Source organism: Poecilia reticulata, linkage group LG18, assembly GCF_000633615.1.
Source record: "Poecilia reticulata strain Guanapo linkage group LG18, Guppy_female_1.0+MT, whole genome shotgun sequence".
NCBI lineage: Eukaryota > Metazoa > Chordata > Actinopteri > Cyprinodontiformes > Poeciliidae > Poecilia > Poecilia reticulata.
In genome coordinates this window covers 5,829,156-5,856,848 of record NC_024348.1, presented here as the reverse complement: position 1 = coordinate 5,856,848, position 27,693 = coordinate 5,829,156, and the positions used below count along the sequence as shown (strand labels likewise).

Sequence of the window (27,693 nt, the reverse complement as noted above, 5' to 3'; positions counted from 1 at the left end):
TGACTTTAAAAAAAACGTTAATCTTTTATTGCTCTAACATAATCTCACATGGAAATCTTTAGAATTTAAGTCTGGGGACTAAGTTGGCCTTGAAAGAAAGTTGATTTTAATGCCTGATGAGTCTTATTTATTTATTTTTTGCTTAATTAGCCATGTGTTTTCAATCGCCGTCAGTGAGGTTTCCACTGCCAACTTCTTTTCAGCCTACTGGCAGAGTTCACCAGATTTCTATGAAAACCATCCTAGTGTTTCCGTTTATGGGTTCATGAATCCATGCAGTCTATTAAGGCTCCAAGGGACTTTGGAAGAACCGCAGTATTTGTTTGTCACACTTCCGTCTGGGTTCAACTATTTAATTATTGATCAGAGTTTATATTTAAGCTACTTTTCTTTTAGTTGTTACCGATAAACGGTTAATGGCCTGTTCTCTCGTCTGCAAGCAATGTGCTTGTGTCAAACCATTTTTATTCATCAGGGAAGTGACTACCTGAAGTTTCAGAGACAGTTCTGAAATAAATGAATGTTGAATGTGCTAAGTGTGTTGCTGCGTATGAAAATTGTGATTTGGTCAAAAACTTTTAATGTAGTTTTTTTTTTTTTTCCTATCAATTGAATTTTGGATTTTTCTAGAGTTTGTCTTTGGGAGACCATGCAGCACCACTAAAATATTCATTTCTTTTTACTCATTTATATGTTAAGAGTTTGAAATTCCAAACTGTTAAAAAAATAATCACTAAGTCAATTAATTACACGATAAATTAAAACAATCATTTGCATGATTTACTGTTTTTTCTCTCTATCTCTTTCTACCAAAAAACTGGATGACAAAAGTTTTCTGTCTGGTGCTTTGGTCCCTATCAGCCTTTTATTTTGAAAGTTTTGTTTACAGAGACTTCATAATCAATTTTATTTGTTGTTTCTGTGGTTTTGTTGATTTATTTTGGATATTTAAAATGTCTTCCAGTTGCCAGTGTCAGATGTTCATTAGAATTGAAAGTTCATCGATATTTGAGAGAGCGTTCTTGCATTATTATCCCATTACCATTAAATTACTTGAAACAACAACAACATTATCGCTTATCGCAATAATTACCGGAACTATTCAACATTTATTACCAGGACAGGCCTACAAGCATATAGAAAAAGTCAGACGTTTTATTTGTGCAGGAAAACAGAAAATCCAAACAAATAAAAGAAGAAGCTAACGTCTTTTCACTAAACATACAGTGAGGATGCAAATAAAAACTTTCAACAATCCTGACCGTGATTTGAAATTTAAACAGAACCACGAAAACATGCAATCGGACACACTTGGTTCCGATGCAAACCGCAGACAGAGACGAGTGCCAACCTGTCTGTCCTCCTCTCCCTTTCTCTCCGAGGTGAACCCGTTGCCTCTCCATCTTTCTCACATCCCGGCTGCCCGGCATGCGTGCAGCTGATGCCGGTCTGGCATGCGCCGTGTCAACAGAGCATGGGAAAAGTTAATCAGCAGCTTGGCATCTTCCCCTCTTCTCCCTAGGCCTTCTCAGCTCTCCTTTCAAAACTGTCTACCGCAATTTTACTTCTGTTGCCTTCTTTTTGAGAAGAGAAGGTGATAATGAAGAAAGGAATTTCTATTCTCTTTTTTTCGTATTTCTGCTGAGATCTGCATGATGGGGTTTTTCTTTTGTTCGTTTGTTTTTTTGAGCTTGTAACTTTCTTCCAAGCACGAAACAAACCGCGGGCCGGGGAAGTCCTCGATGGGAAGAAATGCCACCTGTTGAAATTGTTGTTATTGTGATAACGGAGTGCCCTCTAGTGGCGAGATTGGAACAGTAATCTGAAACAAAATAACTCAGACCCTCACGTTCTTCTTGCTAGGAGGAAAATCACTGTGTTTATGTATATTTATTAATAGTTCTCTTACAGCTAATTAAAGGTAGCTCTGTTTTTGCTTCTTCTGCAGGCTTGCAATGGATGTGGGGGCTCCAAGTGTGACTGCAGTGGAGTGAAAGGAGAAAAGGTAAAAAAAAAAAAAAAAAAAGTATTTGTATGTCTTTTTATTTATTTTCACATTTTGCAGCTGTCATTGCAGAAATATATATTTTTAGTCAGTGGTGCCCAAAATGCGGCTGAGGGGCGATCTGCGGCCCTCTTAGTGATTTTATATGGCCCCCGGAGCAAACGCAGCCAGTTGATGCACTTTTAAAGATCTTTTAGAGTGAATCTTTTACAGAAGAAAGACTTTAAAATAAAAGAAAACGTTACTTATTATGATGTTATTAAGCAGGTTTCTGCACCCATCTTACTTTTCTAGTATGCAACGTCTAACAATTTTCCTGCCCACTGATTAAAACAGCACTTTAGAAGAAAGATCGGCTTTCTATTCTTGTTGCTGACTTAGACAAAAAAAAAAAAAAAAAAAACTAATTTAGCCACAAAAATGAAAACGATCAACCAAATCAAAAAAGCACTGTGTGTGTTGGTCTTATGATAATGAAATCATGCAAGAACTTTTCCATGTTTTGGATCTGTAATCATTTCCAGAACACTTTTTAGAAATATTTGACTTCTGTGCTCAATTTTAATAAAAAAAAAAAACCTCGCAGCTGATAATATTGATTTGATGCACTGTGATTGGTTTTGTCCCTTCTTTGTCTAGGGCTGGACAATAAATCAATAACAGCATATATAGCGATAGACATATGATCAATATCAATAGATATTACGTCACTGAACTCCGATGCAGAACCGCACAACATTCTGGGGATGTAGGCAGAGGAAAAACTTTAGCCGCTCAATCTCTCATGGCTAGGTAAGCAAGGTTGGTGGCATCAACAAACTCACTCCCTCTTTGGTTACCTAGCAACAACCTGTTGCAGCACTTTTGGGTTTCTACGCCTCATAGCTGCTAAAAAAAAAAACAACAAAAAAACAACAATGCAGTGGAGAGAAAAGTGAGGATTAAACAGCAAACATCATGCCACCAGTTTCAGTGGCAAACTTATCAATAATGATCAATATTGACTGATATGAAACACTTATATCGTGATACATTTTTCAAACCCTACTGTTAACTAAACTGACATAAAGAAAGCTGTATGGTAACTTAACAGTGTGACATTATTGTAAAAGTGAATCTTCTACCAACAAAGAACTGTGACTGCTCCTTTAAGAATGGGATATCACATACAAAAACTGCAACTCGATTTATTCTACATACATTTTGATGTTTCATGATGACTGTAGCTGGATGTCAAAACTATTAACAACATGCAAATCACACAAATGGAATCAACTGACTGTGTGTGTGTGTGTGTGTGTGTGTGTGTGTGTGTGTGTGTGTGTCTGTGTGTGTGCGCGTGCGTGCGTGTGCTTGTGTGTGGTGGCTTGCAGGGGGAAAGGGGTTTCCCAGGTCTTACCGGACAGCCAGGGGTCCCAGGGTTCCCCGGACCTGAGGGACCAATCGGAACTAGAGGAGAGAAGGTGAGTTTGTCTTAACATTCAAACATTTCAGATCACACACACAGAACTTAAAATAGTTTGTCAAGAAGTTTTAACAATGGACTAAACTAAAGGATTTGGATGATCCATAAGAGTGTCGATCATCACGGTGAGCCTTTAGCTTTAGCAAAACAGGACAAATTATCTTAACTGACAGAAATATAGTCAAAGTGAAGGAGTCCAAGTGGGAAAAGGCTCACCTCTTTCAAAAACTGCATATGTTATTTTTTTGTGTGTAGACTTGTATATGGAAGTTAAACAATTTTGTCAAAAAAAACCCCGCAAAACAATAATTTAATTAACTCTGTAAACAGAATAACTATTAAAACGTAACCATTACTAGTAAGTTTAAACTTAATCCTACTCCTTTTCGAGGTTTGGGATAAATTGTGTGGACGCTTTGAGCCAGACCTTTTCGTCCAACATCAGTGTCTGACCTCATAGATGTACTTAGAAAAAAGCTGGGAAAAAGTTGCTATAAACACACTCAGAAACCTTATGAAAAACCTTCCTAGAGAAGTTGGAGACGTTATACCTGGAAAATGTTGCCCAACGTTAAGAATGAGACGTCACTCAAGTTCACATGTCAGTGAAATCAGCTGAGCAAACAACTAGACTACAAATAGCATGCTTATTCTCTGTTTTCATATGACTCATTGATCATTCTTTTGTCATCTTTTTATTATAAACCACACATTATTAGAAAAACCTACATCACTCAGACCAGGAAAATGTCGCGGATAAGTTCAAATCGGTACAAAGTTTTGAGAAAAGTGTTCTTTATAAATAGGCCTGTCGATAAACAATAAATCAATTAATTAAACCTATCGACCTCATTTTAATTATCGGCTTTATCGTCTCTTCCTGCCTTTTTTTCTTTTTCTTGATGACACTGATTGAAAAAAGGCTCAACTCCGGTGCTCTCCACTGACCCTCCCTTCCTCATTTCCTTAATGTAATGTCCAGCGCACACGACACGAGTTGTCGGCCCATTTTCTAAACCTGAGAGACACATTAGCCGAAGAAATCCTAGGTATAACGGTTCGATCGGGTTTGTCGTGCAAAATAATGGCTGCAAGTCCAGTTAACCAATTTTAAAATCAGGCATTAATCAATGCTTTACTAGAATCTACCTGTGATGCATGTGGCTAGAGTCAGCGTAAAGTCCTGACTGAATGAAAATCATTATAAACCTATTTGTTAATGAAGAACAGCTGAAAACTTACGGGGTTTATCAACCACGGTAGCAATTTGGCTCCAACTCCTCCCCTTGTCATTTCTATATTCTTTGCACGAAATTTTGAATAAATATTAATGTTGTTTCCACATATAATCTCCAATGTCCGCTGGATTTGGGGTTGCGCTGTGTCAGCTGTTTGGGATTCCCCTTCGTAATTTCCCCTCAGAAAGCGCAGAGGAGAATCCACGCTTTCTGATTGGCTACCGGTCACATTCAGCGTTAAGCTCCCAGTCGGGGAAAACCCCTGATTTAGATCGGAGCGACCACGACAATCTACCGTAACCCACCACACACCGCAGAATGATCTGTTACGAAATCACCGGCGACAATCTTAGACCATCTTCTCTATTTAAATCTAGTGATTACTGAAGGATAATACAGACTTCATAATCTGCACTCTTTTGGTTGAATGCAGTATTTATTTCCACTTTGGCTTTATGTTGTTTACTTTTTATTCAAGTATGTTTTTTGTTAATAGAGACTGAGAATCCATTTTATTTTTGTCTTTGGTTGTTTTGTTTATTTAGTTTATCAGTTCCAGTGTTATGTGTTCTTTTGAAAATAAAGTGTATCTATAGCAGGAAATAGCATGCAGTATTACGTAATTTCCATTAAATCAGTGTCTAAAGGTCTTGAAACAATATTGTTGTTTTATTGCAATAATTTTTAGACAATTAATCACTCAGCAAAATTTGTTATGGTGACAGGCCTATTTATAAATCTGAATTTTTGATATTGTTTCACTACATTACCCTTAGTCACCTTTAATCATAAAGTGCTAAACTGAATATCTCCCAGTTTTTAACCACACAAATGTTTTGTTAATAATGTTCTTTTGCTTTGTGTTTAGGGAAGTGATGGACCTTCAGGACCATCTGGTCCAAAAGGAATAAGAGTACGTATACCAAGTTTATTTAAAACAGAATTTCACTTTAATCTGTAAATGTTTTGTCTGTAACTTCTATCATGCAAAAGGAAGAATCAAGTTTAATGTTATTTTTTTATTGATTTGTTTTTGGTTTAATCTAAATACATGAGAAGAGTGTCAAAAAAATTGTTTTTATTGTTAATTTTTGTGCTTTATTTGATTCTTTTGGAGGCATTTCTTAACTGTATTAGCCGTTTATCTTCAGTTGTAATACCCCATTATGGACACCAGATGTCCCCACTTTGCCATATTTCAAACATTGTTGGATAAAGAGAGATTTTCTTTTTCTCTTTACAGAATTTCTAAATATTTTTTTTTTCTTTTTGTTTCCCAACAGGGACCTTCCGGATTGCCTGGATTTCCAGGAACGCCAGGACTTCCAGTAAGTCCAAAATAATCCAGAACCACTCTTTTGGCCAAATGTAACCCTCGCGTGTAACTCAACTATGTATTTCCTGTCAGGGTCTGCCAGGACAGGACGGACCCCCGGGCCCAAGGGGAGTGCCGGGTTGTAACGGGACAAAGGTAACGGAGCCAAATAAAAAATTAGCTGGGTTTTTTTTATTGTGTTGTACAGTACCTTCTTTGTCCTGAGAAGAATCCTTGATTTCTTTCTTCTTCGTCTTCAGGGTGAACCTGGTTTTCCAGGTAGTTCAGGAATACCTGGACGACAAGGATTTCCAGTAAGTGACTAATACAATAAATTACAGAGGTTCAGGTGTATCCCATACTACCCATGGAAGAGAAATTCAAGCACCTTCTTTAGTATTAAGAATATTCCCCTTTTATTGAAAACTCAAAGGATTTTTCCACTTTAGGAACCTTTTCGAAAAACCCTGTGTAGTTTTTCTTTCCTGAAGCCTTTTGAAATTATTCAATATTATGAGTAATGTGCTTCACTTTTCTGAATTTAAAGTTTTCAGTGTATTTTATCTGTTTCCCTTAAATATGATAGACTTTTAAGTGGATACTTATTCACTTAACCTTCCTTGAAGACGGGTAGAAAAGTAAAATTAATGTTAGAATATTTTACTGTTTTTCTGTTCAAAACCTCAAATCAAAACAACAACAACTCATTAGAAACATGTTTAACATGGGAAAGTTGAAAGAAAAATAAATGCAATTATTTTTCTGTAAAATTTTTTTTATTAGAAAATATGACAGTTTCTACAGTTTGGATATATCTTAGTTTTGCTTAAGAGTGTAATAAGTGTAATAACAGTGGGATGTGTTCCTGAACGGAGCTAACGTTCATCGCTCTTTTGAAGCAAATAAAAGCAAAACTACCAGTTCAGAGTAGTTTTTATCACAAAGGTTTTTATCGCTCAAGATTCTTCGAATGCAGAGCATTGATTTTCAATCAGAATCTCACCAGACTCCCATCTTTCTCCTCCTTCATAGGGTCCACCTGGTCTCCCAGGAGAAAAGGTAGGTGTAGGACCACCCCAATGTTATTTGATGCTACTGACATTATGCTACTTTCAGATCCAATTAAAATTACAATTTCTCTATTATAAGATGTATTATTTGAAAAGCGCAAAATCTTGGCTCAGTCTTTCTAAGGCCTGGATCCTCGATTGCTACATCAATTTTACCTTTCAAGCTCTTTTTGTAGATTTTATTGAGACCTTCCTCTTTCAATAATACCGTTTTGATAGCATGCAGCAATCTAATAAAATCATAATTTCCCAAATTGCTAACATAATGAAGATACAGTTGGTTTTTAACAAGTTAAATGTCGAGGTTTACAGGAAAAAAACAAACCCAAAGCAGTATCCCGTTGGTGTATAAGATTAGTAGCTAATGCTTAGCCGCTAGCATTCAACTAATCTTCTGGAACGCATCCAGAAGATTAGTTGTCTTTTAAAAGGCAGTATTATGTTTTTTGCCAGACACATAATGCCATTTTATATGAAGAAACTATTACCATCAGCTTTTATAAAAATGCTACGTATGTCAAATATGACTTTTAAAAAATGTTACTTGATAATTTAACGTCTTGAAACTGGGCCTTTGTCTCTTAATGTTTCAACATGACATGCACACCACCACACAAAGCAACGTTCATAAAGACATGTATGATCTGGTTTGGTATAAAATAACTTACCTGACCGACGGAGAGAAAACTGTGAGCCAGGCCATCTCGTCCAACATCACCGTCTGACCTCACAAATAAGAGAAAGAGCAAAAATTCATCTAAACACACACTTAAAGTTTCTGGAAGAGATGAAGCTGAAGATTGCTACAAAAAGATGACCTGGCATCATTTCACACCACTCAAATTCATGTGTGTTTTTACAGGCAAGAGACCTAATGGTCCTGAAAATATGACGTACATTCAGCACTTCTTTTAGAAATGACTGGTTTTTATGGCGTATGAATTATTTTTCTTCCTTTTCCCCAGGGAGACCGTGGAGATGTGTTTTACACCAACAATTATGGACTAAAAGGAGCAGTTGGTTTGCCCGGATTGCCAGGATCTCCGGTGAGGAAACCACTCTTCACTTCCATGTTGTGTTTTACCAACAATTTAAGAAACCGCTGATTTCAAAACAACTCATTTAAAATGTTAAATAAATAAATAAAATTACCTTTACCTAACCTTTATATAGAAGTTCAGATCCTTCTCACTCATTTCATTATATGATTTATAATCATCAAAATGTTAGACAAATATTTGCAAAGCAATTATTTTTTGTAAGATTTCTCACATAAAAGGAGAATCCAGTGATAGAGTCAGTGCGTCTTTTATAAATAATTTAGAGTTTATGTTTTGTGTCATTATATTTTCACAGGGCAGTCCTGGACCCACAGGTTTACCAGGCCCGACTGGCCCTCCAGGAATTCCAGGCTACGAGGTAAAGGAGGGCTTCTGAAACACACATACACACACACACACACACGCGTGCGCGCGCACATACACACATACACACACACACACACAAATCACTATTAAAAGCACTGGATTAACATTCTTGAACTAAACTTGAACATTTTTCCTGTGGTCTTCCAGGGTATTCCAGGTCCTCCAGGTCCTCCTGGACCTAAGGTGAAATCAGTCACTTTTTTTGCCTAATTTTTTTTAAAATCATATGAGTAAATAAGCAAAAGACAATCAAAAATAAAGTTTTATGCTGTAATGTAACATACTGAATCTTGATTAACTCTCTTAAAATTTTCTGAACAGGGAAACATGGGGTTGAACTTTGAAGGTCCCAAAGGAGACAAGGTAGAATACAAGTCCCAAAACACTTTTTGATTCATTTTACTTTGATAACAGTTACTAATAAAGTTTTGTTTTTTTTTACAGGGTGATCAAGGCTTGCCGGGACCTCCTGGTCCTCCGGGACCAGGTCAGGGGGAACAGGTCAGACCACCACCAACAGAGATCCAGAGAGGCGACAAGGTACCTTCATTCTTCTAAATTTGTTGTTACACTTCTTCCATTCCTACAGATACAATCAGATTACATTAAAAGTGGTGATTTTTTAAGCATGTTGGACTAAATATCTGGCAAAATTTCAGATCAACAGAACCAGAAACTGACCCAATATTTGCATTTGCAGATGGTTCTTTTTAACTTTTCTCCTACTTTGTTTGACTGCACACCCAAATCAAAATAATAATTCTAAATGTTAATAGAAGAAGAGGCAGAAATGACATGAACTAATAATTAATTGTTTTTACTTTGAAGAATTTTCTGGATTTTGTTTTCTAAATAAATGAAGTCATATGACAGAATAAAAAAAAAGACTGGTTATAATAATTAGATTTGTGCATTACAATCAAGGTTGACTAATTGTAGACCATCATACTTAATATCAAGCTCCTCACCCTGCTACAGACATCAATTTTAACTTTCACCACATGGTGGCAGTAGAAAGTACATAAGACATTTATTTATGAAGAAACATGATTGCCTTGCAGCAAGAAGGTTCTGGGTTCGATTCCCGGCCCCGATCTTTCTGCATGGAGTTTGCATGTTCTCCCTGTGCATGCGTGGGTTTTCTCCGGGTACTCCGGTTTCCTCCCACAGTCCAAAAACATGACTGTCAGGTTAATTGGCCTCTCCAAATTGTCCCTAGGTGTGAGTGTGTGTGTGCATGGTTGTGTGTCCTGTGTGTCTCTGTGTTGCCCTGCGACAGACTGGCGACCTGTCCAGGGTGACCCCTGCCTCTCGCCCGAAACGTTAGCTGGAGATAGGCACCAGCAACCCTCCCGACCCCACTGAGGGACAAGGGTGCAAGAAAATGGATGGATGGATGATTGCTTACTAAAATGCTGATTCAACCAGAATACTGTAAAAAAAAAAAAAGTGTTAATAAATACATTAAATGTTCTTGTTAGTTCCAATTATTTATATTTCAAGTTAAACTAACTGTTAAACTTTTTTATTAAAGTTGTGGGTTTTTTTTTTCTTCCGCATCATTATCTCTAAAGGGTGACCCTGGCCCTCCAGGTCCACCAGGTGACCCAGGCAGCACAGGTCCACCTGTAGGTATCAGTTACCATCTCACCACCAGGTTCCTTCATATGAAGAAACCCTGTAAAGACCAGGCAAGAAAAACTAATTCTGTGTGCCTGTCGCTGTGATCCGATAGGGTCCCTCTGGTGGCCAGAAGGGAGAGAAAGGAGAACCAGGAGAAGCAGGAAAACGAGTGAGTATCATTAGTCAAGAGCTCATCAAACAGATTGTGACCACCACTGTTAGACGTCTCCCTCTGACCACGAGATGCTCACTGGTGATGGTGTTAGCTACGCCTTCATAGTTCTGGTGTTGGACCCTCTTTTTCCTTCAGAACTGCTTTCAATCTTCATAACTTAGACTCAGTGAGGTTCCAGAAGCATTCTTCAGAGATTTCCATCCACGTTGACATGTTAGCATGTTAGTTTATGTACAATGTGAATCTCCCATATCACAATATCCCAAATCTATTGGACTGAGATCCGGTGACCGTGGAGGTCAGTAGAGTTTTCTCCTCTGTTTTTTAGTAAGCAAATCTATAGTCATTTTCCCCTTTTCACAGGGAAAACAAGGCAAAGACGGAGACCCAGGAGCTATAGGATACCCAGTGAGTTACAACCTGCATACCAGCTAAATGTACGCGTTTGTATCTCTTTTAAAACCGTGCCAGTTACATCTGTGACTTTCCATCACCATCAGGGACTCAAAGGAGAGCCTGGAAGCCCAGGTCTCCCAGGCCGAGATGGAGAGAGAGTGGGTTTCTTCCGAAAATGTTGTTCATTGTCTGTCTTCCCATATTATCAACAGCTCAACAGGTAATGTCTGAAACGACTTAAATCACTCTCCCTCCTGTTAACAGGGACAAAAAGGCGACCGAGGATTTCCGGGACCTCCAGGACCGGTACGTATCTGACATTCACTTGACACCAAAATCATTTGCTGAGTGAAGAAACGTTTTGTTTCCCGTATGAATTTTCTCGTGTAAAATTTTTTTTTCTCTTTTTTCTTTTTTTGCTTATTGTATTGTTAGAGTAAATCTAGAAAATCAGTTCCTGAATGTCTGAACTTTGGGTGTACACCAGTGGTCCCCAAACTATGGCCCGCGGGCCGAATCCGGCCATCCTCCACATTTGGTCCGGCCCCCTGAAAAATACCAGAGAGCATTTAGATTTTTTTTCATGTACTGTATTTTCCGGACTATAAGCCGCTACTTTTTTCCTAAGTTTTGAACCATGCGGCTTATAGCCAAGTGCGGCTTATATGAAGATTTTTCTTCAACCACCAGGGGGCTCTTTAGCAGGAAGTGAATCATTGGAAGTCAAAATTGGAAATAAAAGAAGAAAATGCCCATTAAAACGGAATTAGTTTTTAACAGGGAATTGAAATTTGAGAATGCTGTTGATCAGTTAAATAGCATTGAGGGGAAAAAGATTTTTCGTTTTTTTAAATACTGGGATCATTATGAGAATTTGAGGCATAGATATTAGGATCCAATAGATGGCAGTAGTGCAACAATAATGGATGCAAGCTGCCGTTGAAATCTAAAGAAGAAGAAGAAGAAACCACCCATTTTCATTTAGCACATGCTAGTAGCAAACACGAAGTATGAGCACTTTTACTGTTACAGTTACCGTTCGGAAACTGCTGTAATCAGTTCAGTTAAATCTAAACTTGGCAACTTTTTCTTTTTCAACCGTAATAAATGTGATATTCAATTGGCCTGTTATGACTCAAATGTTGGGTGTCCGCCCACCTCTGCTGCATCGTTGTAGAAAACCTGGAGCGGCAGAGATATCTGAGGCTTATAGCCCAGTGCGGCTTATATGTGTATGTTTACTGGTTTTTAAAAAAAACTTTGGGGTTGCGGCTTATAGTACGGTGCGGCTTATAGTACAGAAAATACAGTATTTATTTCATAAATAGTGTTATTTCCTGGATTTTTTTTGTGAAGAACCCAGAGAGGGTTATTTGATTGTGCTTTCTGGAAAACAAAACATTTTTACATTTTGGCACTCCTGCAATTGTCACACTTTTTCCCTTACAAACTGACTCTGGCCCCCCACCAGAGAAGGGAAAAGTTATGTGGCCATCACAGGAAAAGGTTTTTGGACCCCTGGTGTATAGGGTCCAAAAACTTGGACCCTATACACCAAGTTTAGGGTCCAAGAGGAGTAAACAAGAGAACTATTTAGCATCACTGCTACATGCTACGTTTACATCTTCTCATCATGGGCGTAGTATACATGTTCCATTAATTTTGGCCATTAATTGATTTTTTTGAACTGTTCTTTTCCCAAGTTGCCTCGTTATATATTAGCTAGCTTCTAACATATTTCTGGCAGGATATTTGATCACTCTTAGCTAAGACTGGAAAAGTTTAAGCTGGTTGGTTTCTTGGGATAGATCTAGCTTTTAATAAACTCAAAATGCTGGGTTTTTTTCAACAAGATTTGAGGTCCGATCAGTTGGGGATCGCTATTGATGAAAAGCCCAACCTTAAGGACTGCACTTCTGAGATACATTTCTGAGTTACGGCACTTGTCAAGTATAAACTTTTCTCTTCCTCTTTTTTTCCACCAGGTAATTCGGCCTACGAATGGAGCTGCTGTTGGTCCAAAAGGTGAACCCGGTTTTCCTGGAAATCCTGGAGCCAAAGGAGAAAGAGGACCACAAGGTAATCCTACAACATAGATGCAGGCACAAAACCGACTCGGTAAATATTTTTGCTTGTAGTTGAACAGTTAGCGGTTTTGCCAACCACATTAACCTAGCTTGCTAAGATTTTAACATTGGTAATAAAGCAATTTGGTCAGAAGATGATATTGGATCGTCATAATTTTCGTTGTGATTGTGATGATTCTAAGTAGTTTAGACAAGAATGCTTCAAAATACAAATGGAGCATCTCTTGGAAGTCGGTGAGCAGACTGAAAAAGTTTTTTCAACAAATTTTGGACATTATCACTAAAATTCAGGCAATGTTCTTTTCGAAAAATGATCAAAACACGAAAGCAAAAAAAAAATAAATAAATAAATAAATAAAAGCAATAAAAATCATCCAAATTAAGGTACTTTCCTCATTTTTAATGATTATGTTGATCCGTCTCCTGCAGGTTTCTCAGGGCCTCCGGGAACACCAGGAGTTCCAGGCATAGGTGGCAGCGGTCCTCCGGGTCCTCCAGGTTTCCCTGGAGACAAAGGTCAGAAGGGAGACCCCGGCACTCCTTCAAATGCCTTGCCCGGTCCCCCAGGACGTCCGGGAAATCCCGGGAATCCTGGTCCACAAGGGCCGCCTGGACCTCCTGGCTATTCCTCACCGGTCGATAACTGCCTTCCTGGAGAGCCTGGGCTTCCTGGAATCCAGGGTCAAAAAGGTTTCCCTGGAGAGCAAGGCCAGAAAGGTAAAAAAAAATAAAAGGAAGCTGCTCAGTAATATATATCTGACCTAAGTTAAATGTGACGTATATAGTACATAAGTACACCCGGTTAATTTAAATACTCTATATTTATGTCTGAACTTTTTCAATCTATGTCAAGGACAGAAGATTAATTATTTAAGGATTACAGAAATCTGTTTCCTAATATCGCAAAACGTTAGCGCACCCTACACACAAAAGCTATTCTTGCCCCCTTACACTGAAATAACTTTAGCCTCTTTTGGAGACTTCTTTTAGCGTCTTGCAGTCTGCTTTCAAGATAAACATGGTTAGACGGCCAGATGTGGACATGTAGGCAGATGTTTTAAATGTCATCCACTTATAGGCTTTTTTATCAGTCAGTGAAATGGCTGATTTATAATCATCCATCCATCCATCCATTTTCTTTACACCCTTGTCCCTCAGTGGGGTCGGGAGGGTTGCTGGTGCCTATCTCCAGCTGATTTATAATCAACCTCTTTAATTTCCTTCTTTTTTTCTTTTTTTTTTTACAGTTTATTAATACTACTTGAATTTATCAGTATTGTAACAATTGATATTAAAGAGTATTGTGTATCTTCTTCTTGCCATTTTATAACACATCAAGTAACGTTGGTACCTTCAGTTGTTTTAAAAAGGCTGTGTGTATATATAAACAGTAACTTTAAAAAAAAAATCACATTGCGTCATAGCTGAAATTGGACTCTGTCTCTTTAAGAAGGTCCTACTGTTTCCAACTCTCCCCTTTCAGCAACAGTGCTTCTCTGTGATGCCGTTTACAACTATTCTCAGGAATGTTGGAACGTTGGACTGAGAGGTAGTTTGTAGAATAAGCTCAGCAGGTGTTTGCTAATTGCTGCTGCCACTAGTCTGTGGGAGCAGTTTGGGGAGGTGGAGGAAAGGAGTGCTTTGAGGGGCGGGAGCTCAACTGGGGACTGAAGCTCCAAGAAGGAGTTTTGCATAAATAGGCTACGCATTGAAAGAACAAGCATTTTGCACAGCTCAGTGGTTGCCATGGTAGATTCAAGGATTTCTCGGACATGCGTGAAAGAATCAAAGCAACACTAGAGGTATGTTTCTGATGAGGGAATGAGATCATAACGTAAAGCTCAAAAAAGTTGATTTTGCATATTAACTTTCTATTAAGAATCCATATTAAAGCATTCAAAACATGGGGGTATTCAGATTTTTTCATGACTGTAAAAATACCCCATCAAAGTAAAAAAAAATATATAAAAATTAAATGACAGTTTGGAATAAATTATCATAAAAATGACCAAAGTAAAATCAAATGTGTAATAAAAAAGGGTTAGAGTTACGTGTGGTTCATAAGAAATGTACAGCTGTGCACAGAAAACACTGACGACGATCACGATATTTCAGGTCAGAAGGGAGAAACCTGTGTCAACTGCATTGACGGAGGCAATCCTATACCGGGGCCCCCAGGGCCTCCAGGTCCGCCTGGCTTCCCAGGTAACGTCTGTGGATCTTAATTCTCATTTTTATTATCTATGACATCCTCGCGTGTCACTACCGCCGATTTGGTTACTTAAGATGTTCAGATCTGCTCTGTTAAAACATATATTTTGGGCATTATATTTTGCTTACTTACTTTGCTACATAATGAGCTGCAAGTACGCATTTGGAGCAGACATTTGATTAATCATGAAGCAAAAGTCAACGGATTATGCCAATTCATGGCATCTTAAAAAAGTAAAAATGTGATTATTGTCAAATCAAAAGACGTTTGCTGGTGTGTGAGCTGTGTGCAGTAGGAAATGTGACGATTATTGCTGCAGTGAAAAGCTAAGCCATAGTTAGTTGCACTGTTTGTTGCGTACTCTGAACCAGACATTAAAGCTGTGTTTTTAAATCTATTGTGCTTCCATTTATTTTCCTAATTTTTATCAGGCTCTCCTGGCCCGCAAGGTCTAAAGGGAGAACCAGGTTTTCAAGGAATAACAGGCCTTAGTGGACCCCCTGTGAGTAGCTTTTGACAAGCATGACTTTTATAGTTTTGGTGTAGGTGTCAAAGGGTTTTAAGGGAAAAAAAACTATCCAAACCAACACGACCTCATGCTCACAACAACAACAAAAAAAGATTACTGCCAAACTAGGAGGATCAAGAAATCACTAACCCCTCCCGCGGTCATAGCTCGACACTCAGGAGGAGTGCAGCAGATGTCACGGTTAGATAGCATGAAGACAGGAGGGTGAAACATTAACCCGTCAGTTCCCGAAACCACACACACACACACACACAGGAGGATCAAGAAATCACTAACCCCTCCCGCGGTCATAGCTCGACACTCAGGAGGAGTGCAGCAGATGTCACGGTTAGATAGCATGAAGACAGGAGGGTGAAACATTAACCCGTCAGTTCCCGAAACCACACACACACACACACACACACACACACAAAAAGTTGCGAAACCACACACAAGGCCAGTGCGACCCCACCAGAAGAAAAGATAAAAAGCTTGTGTTGTCCAAATTACCTCGCCTCTTAAAACCGCGGTAGGGTTAAATAGAACATATTTGACCTCATGAAGCATGATAGAAGCTCAAAAACAAACCCACCATGTCTGAGTCAAGCCTATTCAAGAACAGAATATAAATAAATTAACTCAAGTCATCTATCAAGAGTTTGGGACTCAAACCACAGGGAGAGCAAATATCTACTAGTGGAGAAAACATGGAACAGTGGTGAACTTTGCTAGGAATGTCCATTCTGCCCAAATTTACTTCAAGAGCATATCAATGATTCATTCAGGTGGCTGCAAAAGGACCAAGAGCAACATCTTATTGGCCCCCCTGATTGTCACTGCTAACAATTCAACAATAAGACAGAACCTGGGTGAAAACGGCTTCCATGGCAGAGTTTCAAAGTAAAAACCCCACTGCTGATCAAAAGGACACAAAGGCCTGCCTCACGTTCGCAGATACATTTCTGCGTGATTCTCAGGAATTTTGGAGAAACTGGAACAAAAGTGGAGCTCTTTGGAAGATGGCAATACGCTGTTACATCTCAAACAGCGTATTGAGTCGTGGTGGTGGTCGTAGTGTGATTACCAAGGAGCAACTTCGTTTCCTCTGGAACCTGGTTGACTCGTTGGAATTTATGAAACCTTTAATTCTGCTCTTTACCAGAAAATCTTCAAGGACAATGTCCATCCATCTTTTCGACATGCAGCAGAACAAAGATGTGGCAAGTGGCAGACAAGTTTACCAATGAAGGACTCAAATATCTGATTGAGATGCTGTGACGAAAACTTAAACAGGCCAGTCGTACTTACTCAGCCCTCCAATGTGGGTGAAGGACAGCACTTCTTCTGCACAGGGGACTGAGCTAAAATTCATTCACAGTCAAAGTGAAGGGCAGTAGTTGCTTTCAAGGGTGGCAGAAACATTTCTAGGTTTGGGGCAATTGGTACGACCACAATGGTTTGGATAGTTTTTGTCCCCTGTTAAATAAAACCTCTATTTGCTAACTTTATTTCAATGGAGATTTGTGAGGAATACTTTTTTAAAGTCTTTGTTGCACATTGCAGACAAACATTAAGAGAACATTTGCTCATTTTTATTGCTTACAGTAATTATTGTTGCTGTTGAAAATTTGCGGTCAACTGTGAAAGCAAGAGCAAAAGAGTTTTGATCTTCTACATCTGGAAATGTCGAATGATTAGAAGTTTAAAACTGATAAAAATAAAGAGACTGGATCATTAAAATCTGAGCAAGGCTAAATCTAAATAAATGTGAGGTTTTTTTTGTTGTTTTTTTTTCAAAATTTAAGAGTCAGTCTCTTGCCTATCTTGCCTCCTATTACATGTCATTGTTTTCCCTCCATCCCATGAAGTTTTGTTTCCTTTGTAGGGTGTTCCTGGTTCTGTAGGTGCTCCAGGTTTCCCCGGAGAGAAAGGAGAGCCAGGAGATACCTTCGGAGGTGGTGGTGTGAAAGGAGAGAAGGGTGACAGTGGTTTCCCTGGACCACCCGGTCTGCCTGGCCTGGATGGTCGACCCGGTCGTGATGGAGCGCCTGGGACGCCTGGCCCCAAGGGAGCTCCCGTGGGTGACTTTCCAGGATTTTGTGCTGCCTTACATCAATCCAACCCTCCATCGGACATTTCATAAATGTTTGTACCTGTGGTCTGCAGGGGTCTCTGCTCTTAAAAGGAGAACGAGGTCCCCCTGGTGACACAGGTCCGCCTGGCATCCCAGGAGACAGAGGTCCACCAGGCGGCCCTGGCTATGGAGTCCCGGGTGCACCAGGGGAGAAAGGTGCTCAAGGCAACTCAGGAATACCTGGCATTCCCGGACAACCAGGCAAGAAGCAAATACATCGATTCTCATATGAACTGGTTTTACTTTAATTTTTTAACTAAGTACATCACTGATAACCCCTTCTAAAAAAATAAAAAATAGCTACCCCTGCATTGGATTAGAAGCTATTCTGGTGCAGTTTTAACAGTCAACAAGTTATTAAACCGTAACAAATGTTGAGCTCAACTTTACATTCGGCAAATAGGTGGAGCTGTCTTTTGATGACGTAAAAGCAGCTCTCGATAGACACAAATGTGTGAAACTGCGCACTAGCATCAGTTGGACATTTTGCATAAATTATCTTTTATTGGCTGTTCAAACAGCTGTGCTTTTAAGATCAGGAAAATGTACTAGGAAATCAATGTTTACCTCAATTTGTAGGTGTAAAAGGTGAACCAGGTCCGACGGTCACAGAGAAGGGTCAGCCAGGACCCAAAGGAATAGATGGCAACCCAGGGTCGCCCGGTCCGCCAGGTAGCATGCCACACCTGTGAAGTAAAACATTTACCTTCACCATAACAACAGCAATAACTACTTCTCATTAGGTCCGCGAGGTACGGATGGACAGCCTGGTTCACCAGGTTTTCCTGGACCAAAGGGTGAACCGGGACAACCGGGCGTCGGCCTTCCAGGTCCTGCAGGAGTTAAGGGTAAATGGATATGTACCCATCCGTCTTATGCTGCTTTTGCCTCATAAAAGTGCTCATGTGAATCTTTACATCTGCTTTTGGGTCCTAATTACCGATGTTACTAACTTTCACATCTGTTCGCTAGGATTCCCAGGTATTCCGGGCCAGCCGGGAGCACCTGGAAAAGTAGGGAGACCGGGAATAGATGGATTCCCCGGGCCACCAGGGTTTCCTGGACCAAAGGTAGGCTAATTATCTCTCAAATGATTGACAGGCATTGAAACTATCTTTAATTTTGGCCAATTTTATTTTTCCTGTCTTGGATAAATCTATCTGCTGAACATTTAATATCTTCCCCTCCTGACTGAGTGAAATGAACCATTTATTTGTTCCCTGTCTGTGCATTCAAAAGGGTGAGGCAGGCTTTGGACTTCCTGGTCCTCCTGGTCAACCTGGACTAGCGGGAGCTAAAGGATTCCCTGGACAAAAGGGAGATCCTGGTTTCCCTGGCAACCCAGGTGGACCAGGGCGACCTGGGTTTGATGGCGGACCAGGACTTAAAGGTATTACGAATATTGTATAAATACATTAGTTTGTCTGTTTTATTGTCAATACAGCAACTTAAGACGATTGTTAAAAATCACGTCAGCTTTTTCTGACAGCTACCCCCTTTATTTGTCTTTGTTTAGGGGAGCCCGGCTCACCAGGCCAACCTGGACCTCGTGGGCCCCCTGGAAGCGCAACAAGTGGTGTACAGGGTCCTCCAGGCCCTCCTGGACCCCCTGGGCCAATGGGACCAACAGGTACGTCACAAAAGATTGGGTCAAGGTTGATTTCTTACTGTCAAAGGCCTTGGAACAAAGTGTTATGGTATTTTTTCCCATTGTATATAACAATAACAATTTTTATGAGATTAAATACTTGTTAGCTTTTTTTGTTAGCATGACTGACTCTTTTGAAGCCAATGTTTAGTGTTTGGATTTGTTGACTTTAATGAAGTCAACAGTTTCCACTTGAGCATCTTACAAAACGTTGCATCTTGGGTTTGTTGGGTTGATTTACAAGCACAAGTGGCTACTCGCTTCGTGTTGGTGATCAGAGCATGTTATTCTTATGTAGAGAGTTAGATGACACGTCTGTAAATGGCTGCTCTACGATTTTGTGGGACTTTTGTCTTTGTCTGGGAAAATGTCTCCACGTCTTTACGTTGTACCTCATTTTACCACATTTTTGTTCCCCCAAATGTTGGAGAAACTTTCATGTTCGTCATCCTTCTTCCTGTTTCTTTGGTCCAGTCTCATGACAATGCAGTTGGCACAACGCCATATCACAAAGATGCACTTTTCATGCCCGACAACTCTTAACATCAGTGCAATTTCCGCAAGAGCACACCAAGCAAGAACTAACACCAGAGCGTGTTAGTGTACCTGCTTTTGCATCAGCACGACCTTTTGTCACTCTCCTTTTTCAATGCACAGTCAACTTTAACAGTAAACAGGAAGTTCTTAAGTGTTAATCACTTTCAATATGCAGTTGCTGCCAGACAATCCATGCTAATACAGTTTTTGTATTAGCAGTTTAGACCTGAACTTTAGTTTATATACATTCTTCACTGGCATGAATGTCAAAAAAAAAAATTCCCTTCTCACCCTCCGCGGGTGGTCTGTTTCATCCTCTGAGCTCGGGTCCTCTACCAGAGGCCTGGGAGCTTGAGGGTTCTGCGCAGTATCTTGGCTGTGCCTAGAACTGCACATTTCTGGACTGAGATGTCTGATGTTGTTCCTGGGATCTGTTTGAGCCACTGCTCCAGTTTGGGGGTGACTGCCCCGAGGGCCCCGATGACCACAGGCACCACTGTGGTCTTCACCTTCCAGGTCTTTTCCAGTTCCTCCCTGAGGCCCTGGTACTTCTCCAATTTCTCATGCTCCTTTTTCCTGATGTTGTAGTCACTTGGTATTGCTACATCCACCACAACGGCTTTCCTCTGTTCTTTATCCACCACCACAATGTCCGGTTGGTTCGCCATTACCATCTTGTCTGTCTGGATCTGGAAGTCCCACAGGATCTTAGCTCGGTCATTCTCCACCACTTTTGGGGGTGTTCCCCACTTTGATCTCGGGGCTTCCAGTCCATATTCTGCACAGATGTTCCTGTACACTATGCCCGCCACTTGGTTATGTCGTTCCATGTACGCTTTCCCTGCCAGCATCTTGCACCCTGCTATTATGTGCTGGACTGTCTCAGGGGCCTCCTTGCACAACCTACACCTTGGGTCTTGTCTGGTGTGGTAGATCTGAGCCTCTATTGCTCTGGTGTTTAGGGCCTGTTCCTGGGCGGCCAGGATGAGAGCCTCTGTGCTGTCCTTGAGTCCAGCTTTCTCCAGCCATTGGTAGGTTTTCCTGACATCAGCCACTTCAGTTATTTGTCGGTGGTACATCCCATGTAGGGGCTTGTCCTCCCATGATGGTACTTCCAGCATCTTGTCTTCTGTTCCCCATTGCCTGAGACATTCGCTGAGCACATTGTCCGTTGAGGCTTTGTCCTTGATGTATTTATGGATCTTGGATGTTTCATCCTGGACAGTGGCTCTCACACTCACTAGTCCTCTGCCTCCTTCCTTACGGCTCGTGTACAGTCTCAGGGTGCTGGATTTGGGGTGGAACCCTCCATGCATTGTTAGTAGCTTCCTAGTCTTAACATCCGTGGCCTTCATCTCTTCCATTGGCCAGCTAATTATTCCGGCAGGGTATCTGATTACTGGTAAGGCATAGCTGTTTATTGCACGGATCTTGTTCTTGCCATTGAGCTGGCTTCTCAGGACTTGCCTTATTCGTTGGAGGTATTTGGCTGTGGCTCCTTTCCTTGTGACCTCATCGAGGTTGCCATTTGCTTGTGGTATTCCCAGGTTCATATACTTATATATATATATATATATATATGGTTACCCCCAGGTGGGCCACCAGGCTTTACTTGTGACCCAACCTGGCTAAGCATTGCTTATTTATTTAAGTCTTTTTAAAATTCTAATGGAATTTTAAATTTGACATATTTACTTCTTTGACGATTTCAAACAGACTCTTGAATCTTTCCTTTAATTTATGTTTGTCTGGCTCATAATGAGGGAAAATCAGCTTCAGGCGGCGACCGATTCTGCCAGGGATCCTGGGAATGTTTCATAATTTCGTGAAGTAATTCATACATGGTTGAATTTTTCTTTAGGATTCACCTACTAAACTTCAACACTATTTATAGCATATCATCTTTACAGACCATAAAGTTTGTTCAAAAGGAAAAAAAAATTGAAACTTAAAAAGAAAGAGATTTGAAACTGAAAGATTATTTTGAAGTTGAAAAAAGGTTTGGAGCTGTAAAAACAAATATTCATTCCCAAAAAGTTTGAAACAAAAACTAAATTCAAACTAAAGAGAACAAAAATTAAACTGAAAATTTACATGCCAAAGCTTTGAAACAAAAAGAATCTAAAACTGAAAACAAAACCCTTGAATCTGAAAAGTAGTTTTGAGCTTTTTTTTTTTTTTTGTTTAGTTTAATTTTTTTCCCATTTTACCAAACTTTGAGCCCAATTTAGCTCCATACACCTCAGTAGGTTATTTGGATCGTGAATAGGGATTCGAAAAATGTGACATTTGCAATATTTACAAAATAAATAACCTTACTGCCTTCTCCGTGGTTTTACGTCAATATCTCAAGGCTAAAAATGGTTTGTCAAGGATAGAATTGCTAAAAAGACTTGGCATCAATTCAAATCAGAAGCGGAGGAGGTTCAGATGTGTCTATACTGATTTAAACGATCATCCTTACAGGATACCCAGGAGGAAGTGGGGAGAAAGGAGACCCAGGTCCACCAGGCTTAGACATCCCAGGGTCACCAGGTGACAGAGGGAATCCTGGTTTTCCTGGCCCCCCTGGACCAATAGGAATCCCAGGACCTCCTGGAGGACCTGGAAGGGACGGCGCACCTGGATTTCCAGGTAAAATAATGTTATATGTAGCCTTGAATAAAGGCAGAGTATTATTTACTATCTGGTATATAACATGTTGTGAGGCATCACTTAGTTGACCTTTCCAAATATCTGTTGATCTTTTGATCTAATCAGTTGGTCAAATGCTGAATAATTTTTTTCTCCTGTTCATTAAATGCATCGACGCAAAAATCTATCTAGCATTTTCATCGCTGAATTGGTAGCTAAGCTGCTAGTTTTATTAACATCGCAGACTTTATGATTTCTCCTTACACACGTCATCTGCTCTCTCTTGGGGCACTGCAGGTCCAAAAGGTGACATGGGTTCAATGGGACCTCCAGGACCATCTGGAGGACCTGGCTCTCCGGGAGGACCTGGTGCACCTGGTCTTAAAGGTATTTACACGCAAGCCATCTTTGAGTTTAAACAAACTAGCTTTGTTGGCCACCAAAGTTACTATCTGCTTTTGAGTTTCCTATCAGCTTTTAAGTTAAAGGGATATTTTAAGTATTTTAATAAGTCCGAACTACATTTCACCAGACCCAGTTTAGGATTTAAAACATTTACTAATAAATAAGTAAAGGTCAAAGTACATTGAAGCACACAATCTCTTAGGTTCCTATGTTTCTGTGCCACAGGTGAACCAGGATTTCCAGGCAGTAACGGCATCCCAGGTGGACCTGGTTCTAAAGGAGAAAAGGGAGACCCAGGTTCCCCGGGACTCCCAGGACCCATTGGGCCAGTAGATATAAGAGGAGCAAAAGGAGATCCTGGAACTCCAGGTACGATAGAAAACATTCAAACATCACCTCAGTTACGGTGCTATCTCTAAATTTCCAGTAACTCTCAGCATAAAGATACATTAATAAGAAATTCCCCGTGTTTAGGATCACCAGGCTCTCCGGGACCCAAAGGCATTGCAGGTCTCCCTGGTGACCCTGGATTGCCTGGACAAGATGGACGCTCTGGCATTCCTGGACCGCCAGGTAAGGGATTACGTCATGAATGGATGGATGGAGGATGGATAGATATTCTAACTCTAAAAAGACATCGGTTCTTTGGCACCAATGGGTGTTGGCTGTAATTTAATGACTTTATTTTGTGCAGGGCTTAAGGGAGAACCTGGTATCCCAGGGAGTCCTGGTGGTCCTGGATTTCCAGGTCCAAAAGGTGCAATGGGAGATATGGGAATTCCAGGTGGGTGAGCTGTTAATTGTCAGATGTTTGCCTAACTTTGCTAGTACCGTCTGTATATTTTTAAATTGGTGTTAAACACATCGATATTAATGGGAAAAAGACATACACCCCTTTTCATTTATACATTTTTGTATTAGGATATGTTTAAAAAGGACCCAGTTTTGCAAGGTTCTGAAGTTGTTCTACTTTAATACATACTTCACACTGTCAGTATTTAATGAGTATGGAGGCCACTGAGGGACATGAAGGATTTTTTTCTTTTGCATTTAAGTTTAAGTTTGCATTCTCTGTCTGTGTGAACTGCCTTTTCACCATGACTTTCAAAAACACTGTTGATGCCATTTAATGACAACATTTTGTGACACGCTGACTATATTAAAACTTTGTAGTTTTATGTTAAGAATAAAACTAAGTGTTAGCAATTTAGTATAAAAAGTTCTCTGCACTTGAACATTCGACCCGATGTCGATGTTAATCTTTTCTCTATGACTCAACAGGACCTATGGGGTCAAAAGGCACAGCAGGTTTTCAGGGTAGGCCAGGATCCCCAGGTCAGCCAGGAATACCTGGCCTCCAAGGACCAAAAGGTGACCCAGGTTCTGCTGGTGTTGGACCACCCGGACCACAGGGACAAAAGGTGACAGAAAGAAGTGTTTTCAGTCCTTGTTTCACAACATGTTCAGGGATGACAGATCTTGTCAATTCTCTCAAAAGGGAGATCCAGGTCAGCCCGGATTCCCAGGAAGTCCTGGAGGTAAAGGAGGTCCGGGAACACCTGGTCTTCCTGGTTTACCAGGGCTACCGGGGGCCAAAGGAGATGTAGGCCTCGCAGGATTCCAAGGTGAGTAATTTTATTTTGATACTCTCAGTAAATCTCTAATGTAGTGGAACAAACTAACTTGTCATCTCTTGGTAGGTCCTCCTGGTTTCCCTGGTCCAAAGGGTCTTGATGGTGGGCCTGGAGCCCCTGGTCTCTCAGGAGCTCCAGGTAGACCAGGAGAGTCTGGTCGACCAGGACCACCAGGACAGGTTGGGGAGAAGGGTCAGCCGGGAAGAGATGGGATCCCAGGACCAGCCGGTGTCAAAGGAGAACCAGGTAGGTGGCAGTTCGTACGGTGCGGATGCCCACTGAACATCTTTTGGAAATGTTCTGCCTGGCTCAGTTCATTGTTTGTATCTACTCCAGGAATTCCTGGCTTTGGCGTTCCAGGTCCTTCTGGGCTTCCAGGGTCGCCAGGTAACTTATTTCCCATCGTACTGTATTTTAGCCTTAAATGTTGTGCCACAGTTCTCTGCAATAACTGGTACTTCCTGTGAAGGTGAAAAAGGAAACCCAGGCCTTCCTGGTCCTACTGGAGGCCCAGGATTTCCTGGCCCAAAAGGGGACACCGGCTTTCCAGGTCCACCAGGTTCTCCAGGTGTCAGTGGTCCTCCAGGTCCTCCGGGACTGCCATTCCAGGGCATTAAAGGAAATCAAGGACCCCCCGGACCACCTGGAAGAGCAGGTAAAGGGCTTAGATGGCACTTATCACCACATGGTTGGTTGGATGTTCCTCCCTGGTTTTCTGATGTCAGATAGAAGAAGTCAATGAAGCTACAACATCTAAGCTAAAAACTAAGCTAAAGCTAAGACATTCTAAATGTATGCTTGGTTACCTTTTCTGTGAAAATGATTTCATACATATAAATCTTGAGCAATGACACGATCCAGTTGTCTGTATCTCAGAGAACCAGGCAGAAGCTCCACGTTGAATCTAAAGTCTGTCTTCACCGTGTTGGTTGATTTGCATGGGTCATTGTTTCACCAATCAGCACCGCCAGCCAGAGCCGGGCCCCTGCTCTGTTCCCTTCTGAGCACCAGATTTTCAACTTGACACCAGAGCATGTTGGGATCCTTCCCTCCTCTTACACCCCGCCACAGTCTTCACCGGGATTGCCCTTCGTGCCGAAACGCTATGTTCACATTGTTGTGGTCGAGTCGCCATCTTGTGTTTCCTCTTCACACAGCTCATCCACCCACATGTTTCCTCACCCATTTTCCCTGCTCTCTTTGATCCTCATCTCTCCACAGTCCTGAGCTACGAGTGACTTTGTGTGTGTTTGTCTTTTCACAGCCTGAGTGTGTGTGGTTCCTGTAGGTCATTTGTCAATTGGATTTAATCACCTAAGCCACAGACAAACTCAAAACACTCTCATAACACTGTTTGATTTTAGATTAAATAGGCTTTTGGTTTTTTTTTGTTTTTTTTTTTAGTTATTGTGTCACATTTAGCATATTGCAATTATAAATGAGAACGCACCAATTGTTCAGCGGATGACAATTTCTGTCACTGACAACAGATCTGACAGATCAAACAACATCAGCTAGCCAGACTGTTGTAATATCTATGACTGGTTGTCAGTAGAGCTGTGGCTCACCGCTAAGATGCTAACAGCTGAGATGTGCTCCAAACACCACCGAAGTATTTTTGGAATATTTTGAAGCCATGTCCTGTGAAGTAATTGTTACATTTACAGCATGTAGCATTAACAAATGTGATCTCCACTGAAATGTTGTTTCAGTGGAGATAAATCCTTAGTCATGAAAGGCTAACATTTAGCCAAGCAGGCACTGGCGTAGCAAAGTTTAGTTATTTAAAACAGCTAGCTCAAAATGGAAATGTTTATATAGATGTTAATGCAATGCTATATTAGCATTATTTAGCCTTTCTCTTAGCCTACTAATGCCAATGTTGCTATGCAAAACAACATTGAATCAATCAGCTAATCGGCTAAGCTAATCAGGATGATATCCAAACAAGTGCAAGACCTGGGAAAAAAAGCAGAAGAACAAACTATCTTTGATCCAAAAAAAAACAGAGGGTTACACACTATCAGCAAACATGAAGGTCACATTTGGTAGCTGCATTGTAACTTTAATTAATAATTGTTGGCAACTAATACAACAGCAGCAAACTCAGCATAAGTTTGTACAGTTAGTATCCATTACCAGTGTTGTGTTTGACAGACAGAAATATTTTCAGGAAGAGTTTATTGAAATTTCAAAATTGACCAAAACCAAGGTTACCAGCTGTTAGCTTTTTGCCAAATTGTTTCACTTTTCAAATAACTTTCACTGTGAAATGACAGTTTACTGAAAACAGTCCACCGAACCAAACTTCAAAAACATCAACATGTAAAAGTTCAGAAAATTATTTAATGGCTACTCAAGATAATTCAGTAGCACATAGTACACGGTTTTTTATTCATATTGCCACTAGACAAATGTTTAGTAATTTGATGGTTATAATAATCATGCTGTAAATGTAGCAAACATGAATGTAAATTATCCGCTAAGCTGCCAAGGCCATCCAGAAGGCCTTGATTGGCTCTTTCTATTCAATGATGCTGAAGATGTTGGCAGCTCATTTTAAAAACTTAGTTTTAAATTTCTGTGACAAAAGGAGACAGAAACCTGACACTGTTTTTCAGAAATGAAATGGGTTTTTTTTTTTATTAAAAATTGCTATTTTCACAGGCACCACTTAAATTTAGATGCATATAAAATTCATGTATTACTTTAAAAGGGTAGTTAAAATTAGCAGATCAGAAATCTCTAGTTGCAGTCGGTGCATCTCGATCAATAAACCCTGAATCTGAGCAAGACTATTTTTGAGTTTGTGACTGGCTTCACTGTCCTGACTGGGTTTTGTCCCACCAATCAAGCCACCTGCATGGAGACCTGTTCAACACCAGACCTCACACAGTGCTGGACAGAGTGGAAAATCCACTGAATATAAATTGTGTAAAAGTCACTTCACATTTAAAATGCCCACAGAATTAAGCGGCTTCTCCATGTGACAATGCAAACTTAAGAATTTGTAATGTCTTATGTTCCATTTTTGATGCGTCTACAAACTAGCAAAGAGGGAATGAGATTTTGATCTCTTCCTTTGCTCATACGTCAGCAGTTGAAGTTTGCTACCAACAACGTCATTGACTTTTTTCTGTTCATATAAAATTCATTACCCTACAGACATATATATATATA

General features: G+C 40.3%; 1 protein-coding gene across 3 annotated transcripts in view; it reads left to right on the top strand.

Moving 5' to 3' along the window:
• Positions 1 to 27,693, top strand: part of col4a5 (collagen, type IV, alpha 5 (Alport syndrome)) — a 57,682-nt gene that overhangs the window by 23,160 nt on the left and 6,829 nt on the right. For all 3 annotated transcript variants that reach the window (XM_008435139.2, XM_008435138.2, XM_008435137.2), the window contains exons 2-39: positions 1,949 to 2,005; positions 3,379 to 3,468; positions 5,577 to 5,621; positions 5,992 to 6,036; positions 6,117 to 6,179; positions 6,284 to 6,337; positions 7,056 to 7,082; positions 8,059 to 8,139; positions 8,450 to 8,512; positions 8,668 to 8,703; positions 8,842 to 8,883; positions 8,965 to 9,060; positions 10,095 to 10,148; positions 10,256 to 10,312; positions 10,682 to 10,726; positions 10,819 to 10,872; positions 10,979 to 11,020; positions 12,700 to 12,793; positions 13,231 to 13,518; positions 14,917 to 15,006; positions 15,445 to 15,515; positions 17,407 to 17,598; positions 17,688 to 17,856; positions 18,235 to 18,327; positions 18,399 to 18,503; positions 18,628 to 18,725; positions 18,895 to 19,045; positions 19,172 to 19,285; positions 22,307 to 22,474; positions 22,772 to 22,861; positions 23,105 to 23,248; positions 23,354 to 23,452; positions 23,574 to 23,663; positions 24,161 to 24,300; positions 24,378 to 24,504; positions 24,580 to 24,759; positions 24,850 to 24,900; positions 24,983 to 25,168. In XM_008435139.2, the coding sequence (XP_008433361.1) occupies positions 1,949 to 2,005; positions 3,379 to 3,468; positions 5,577 to 5,621; positions 5,992 to 6,036; positions 6,117 to 6,179; positions 6,284 to 6,337; positions 7,056 to 7,082; positions 8,059 to 8,139; positions 8,450 to 8,512; positions 8,668 to 8,703; positions 8,842 to 8,883; positions 8,965 to 9,060; positions 10,095 to 10,148; positions 10,256 to 10,312; positions 10,682 to 10,726; positions 10,819 to 10,872; positions 10,979 to 11,020; positions 12,700 to 12,793; positions 13,231 to 13,518; positions 14,917 to 15,006; positions 15,445 to 15,515; positions 17,407 to 17,598; positions 17,688 to 17,856; positions 18,235 to 18,327; positions 18,399 to 18,503; positions 18,628 to 18,725; positions 18,895 to 19,045; positions 19,172 to 19,285; positions 22,307 to 22,474; positions 22,772 to 22,861; positions 23,105 to 23,248; positions 23,354 to 23,452; positions 23,574 to 23,663; positions 24,161 to 24,300; positions 24,378 to 24,504; positions 24,580 to 24,759; positions 24,850 to 24,900; positions 24,983 to 25,168 (3,691 nt within the window). The remainder of the gene's footprint in view (positions 1 to 1,948; positions 2,006 to 3,378; positions 3,469 to 5,576; positions 5,622 to 5,991; positions 6,037 to 6,116; positions 6,180 to 6,283; positions 6,338 to 7,055; positions 7,083 to 8,058; positions 8,140 to 8,449; positions 8,513 to 8,667; positions 8,704 to 8,841; positions 8,884 to 8,964; positions 9,061 to 10,094; positions 10,149 to 10,255; positions 10,313 to 10,681; positions 10,727 to 10,818; positions 10,873 to 10,978; positions 11,021 to 12,699; positions 12,794 to 13,230; positions 13,519 to 14,916; positions 15,007 to 15,444; positions 15,516 to 17,406; positions 17,599 to 17,687; positions 17,857 to 18,234; positions 18,328 to 18,398; positions 18,504 to 18,627; positions 18,726 to 18,894; positions 19,046 to 19,171; positions 19,286 to 22,306; positions 22,475 to 22,771; positions 22,862 to 23,104; positions 23,249 to 23,353; positions 23,453 to 23,573; positions 23,664 to 24,160; positions 24,301 to 24,377; positions 24,505 to 24,579; positions 24,760 to 24,849; positions 24,901 to 24,982; positions 25,169 to 27,693) is intronic.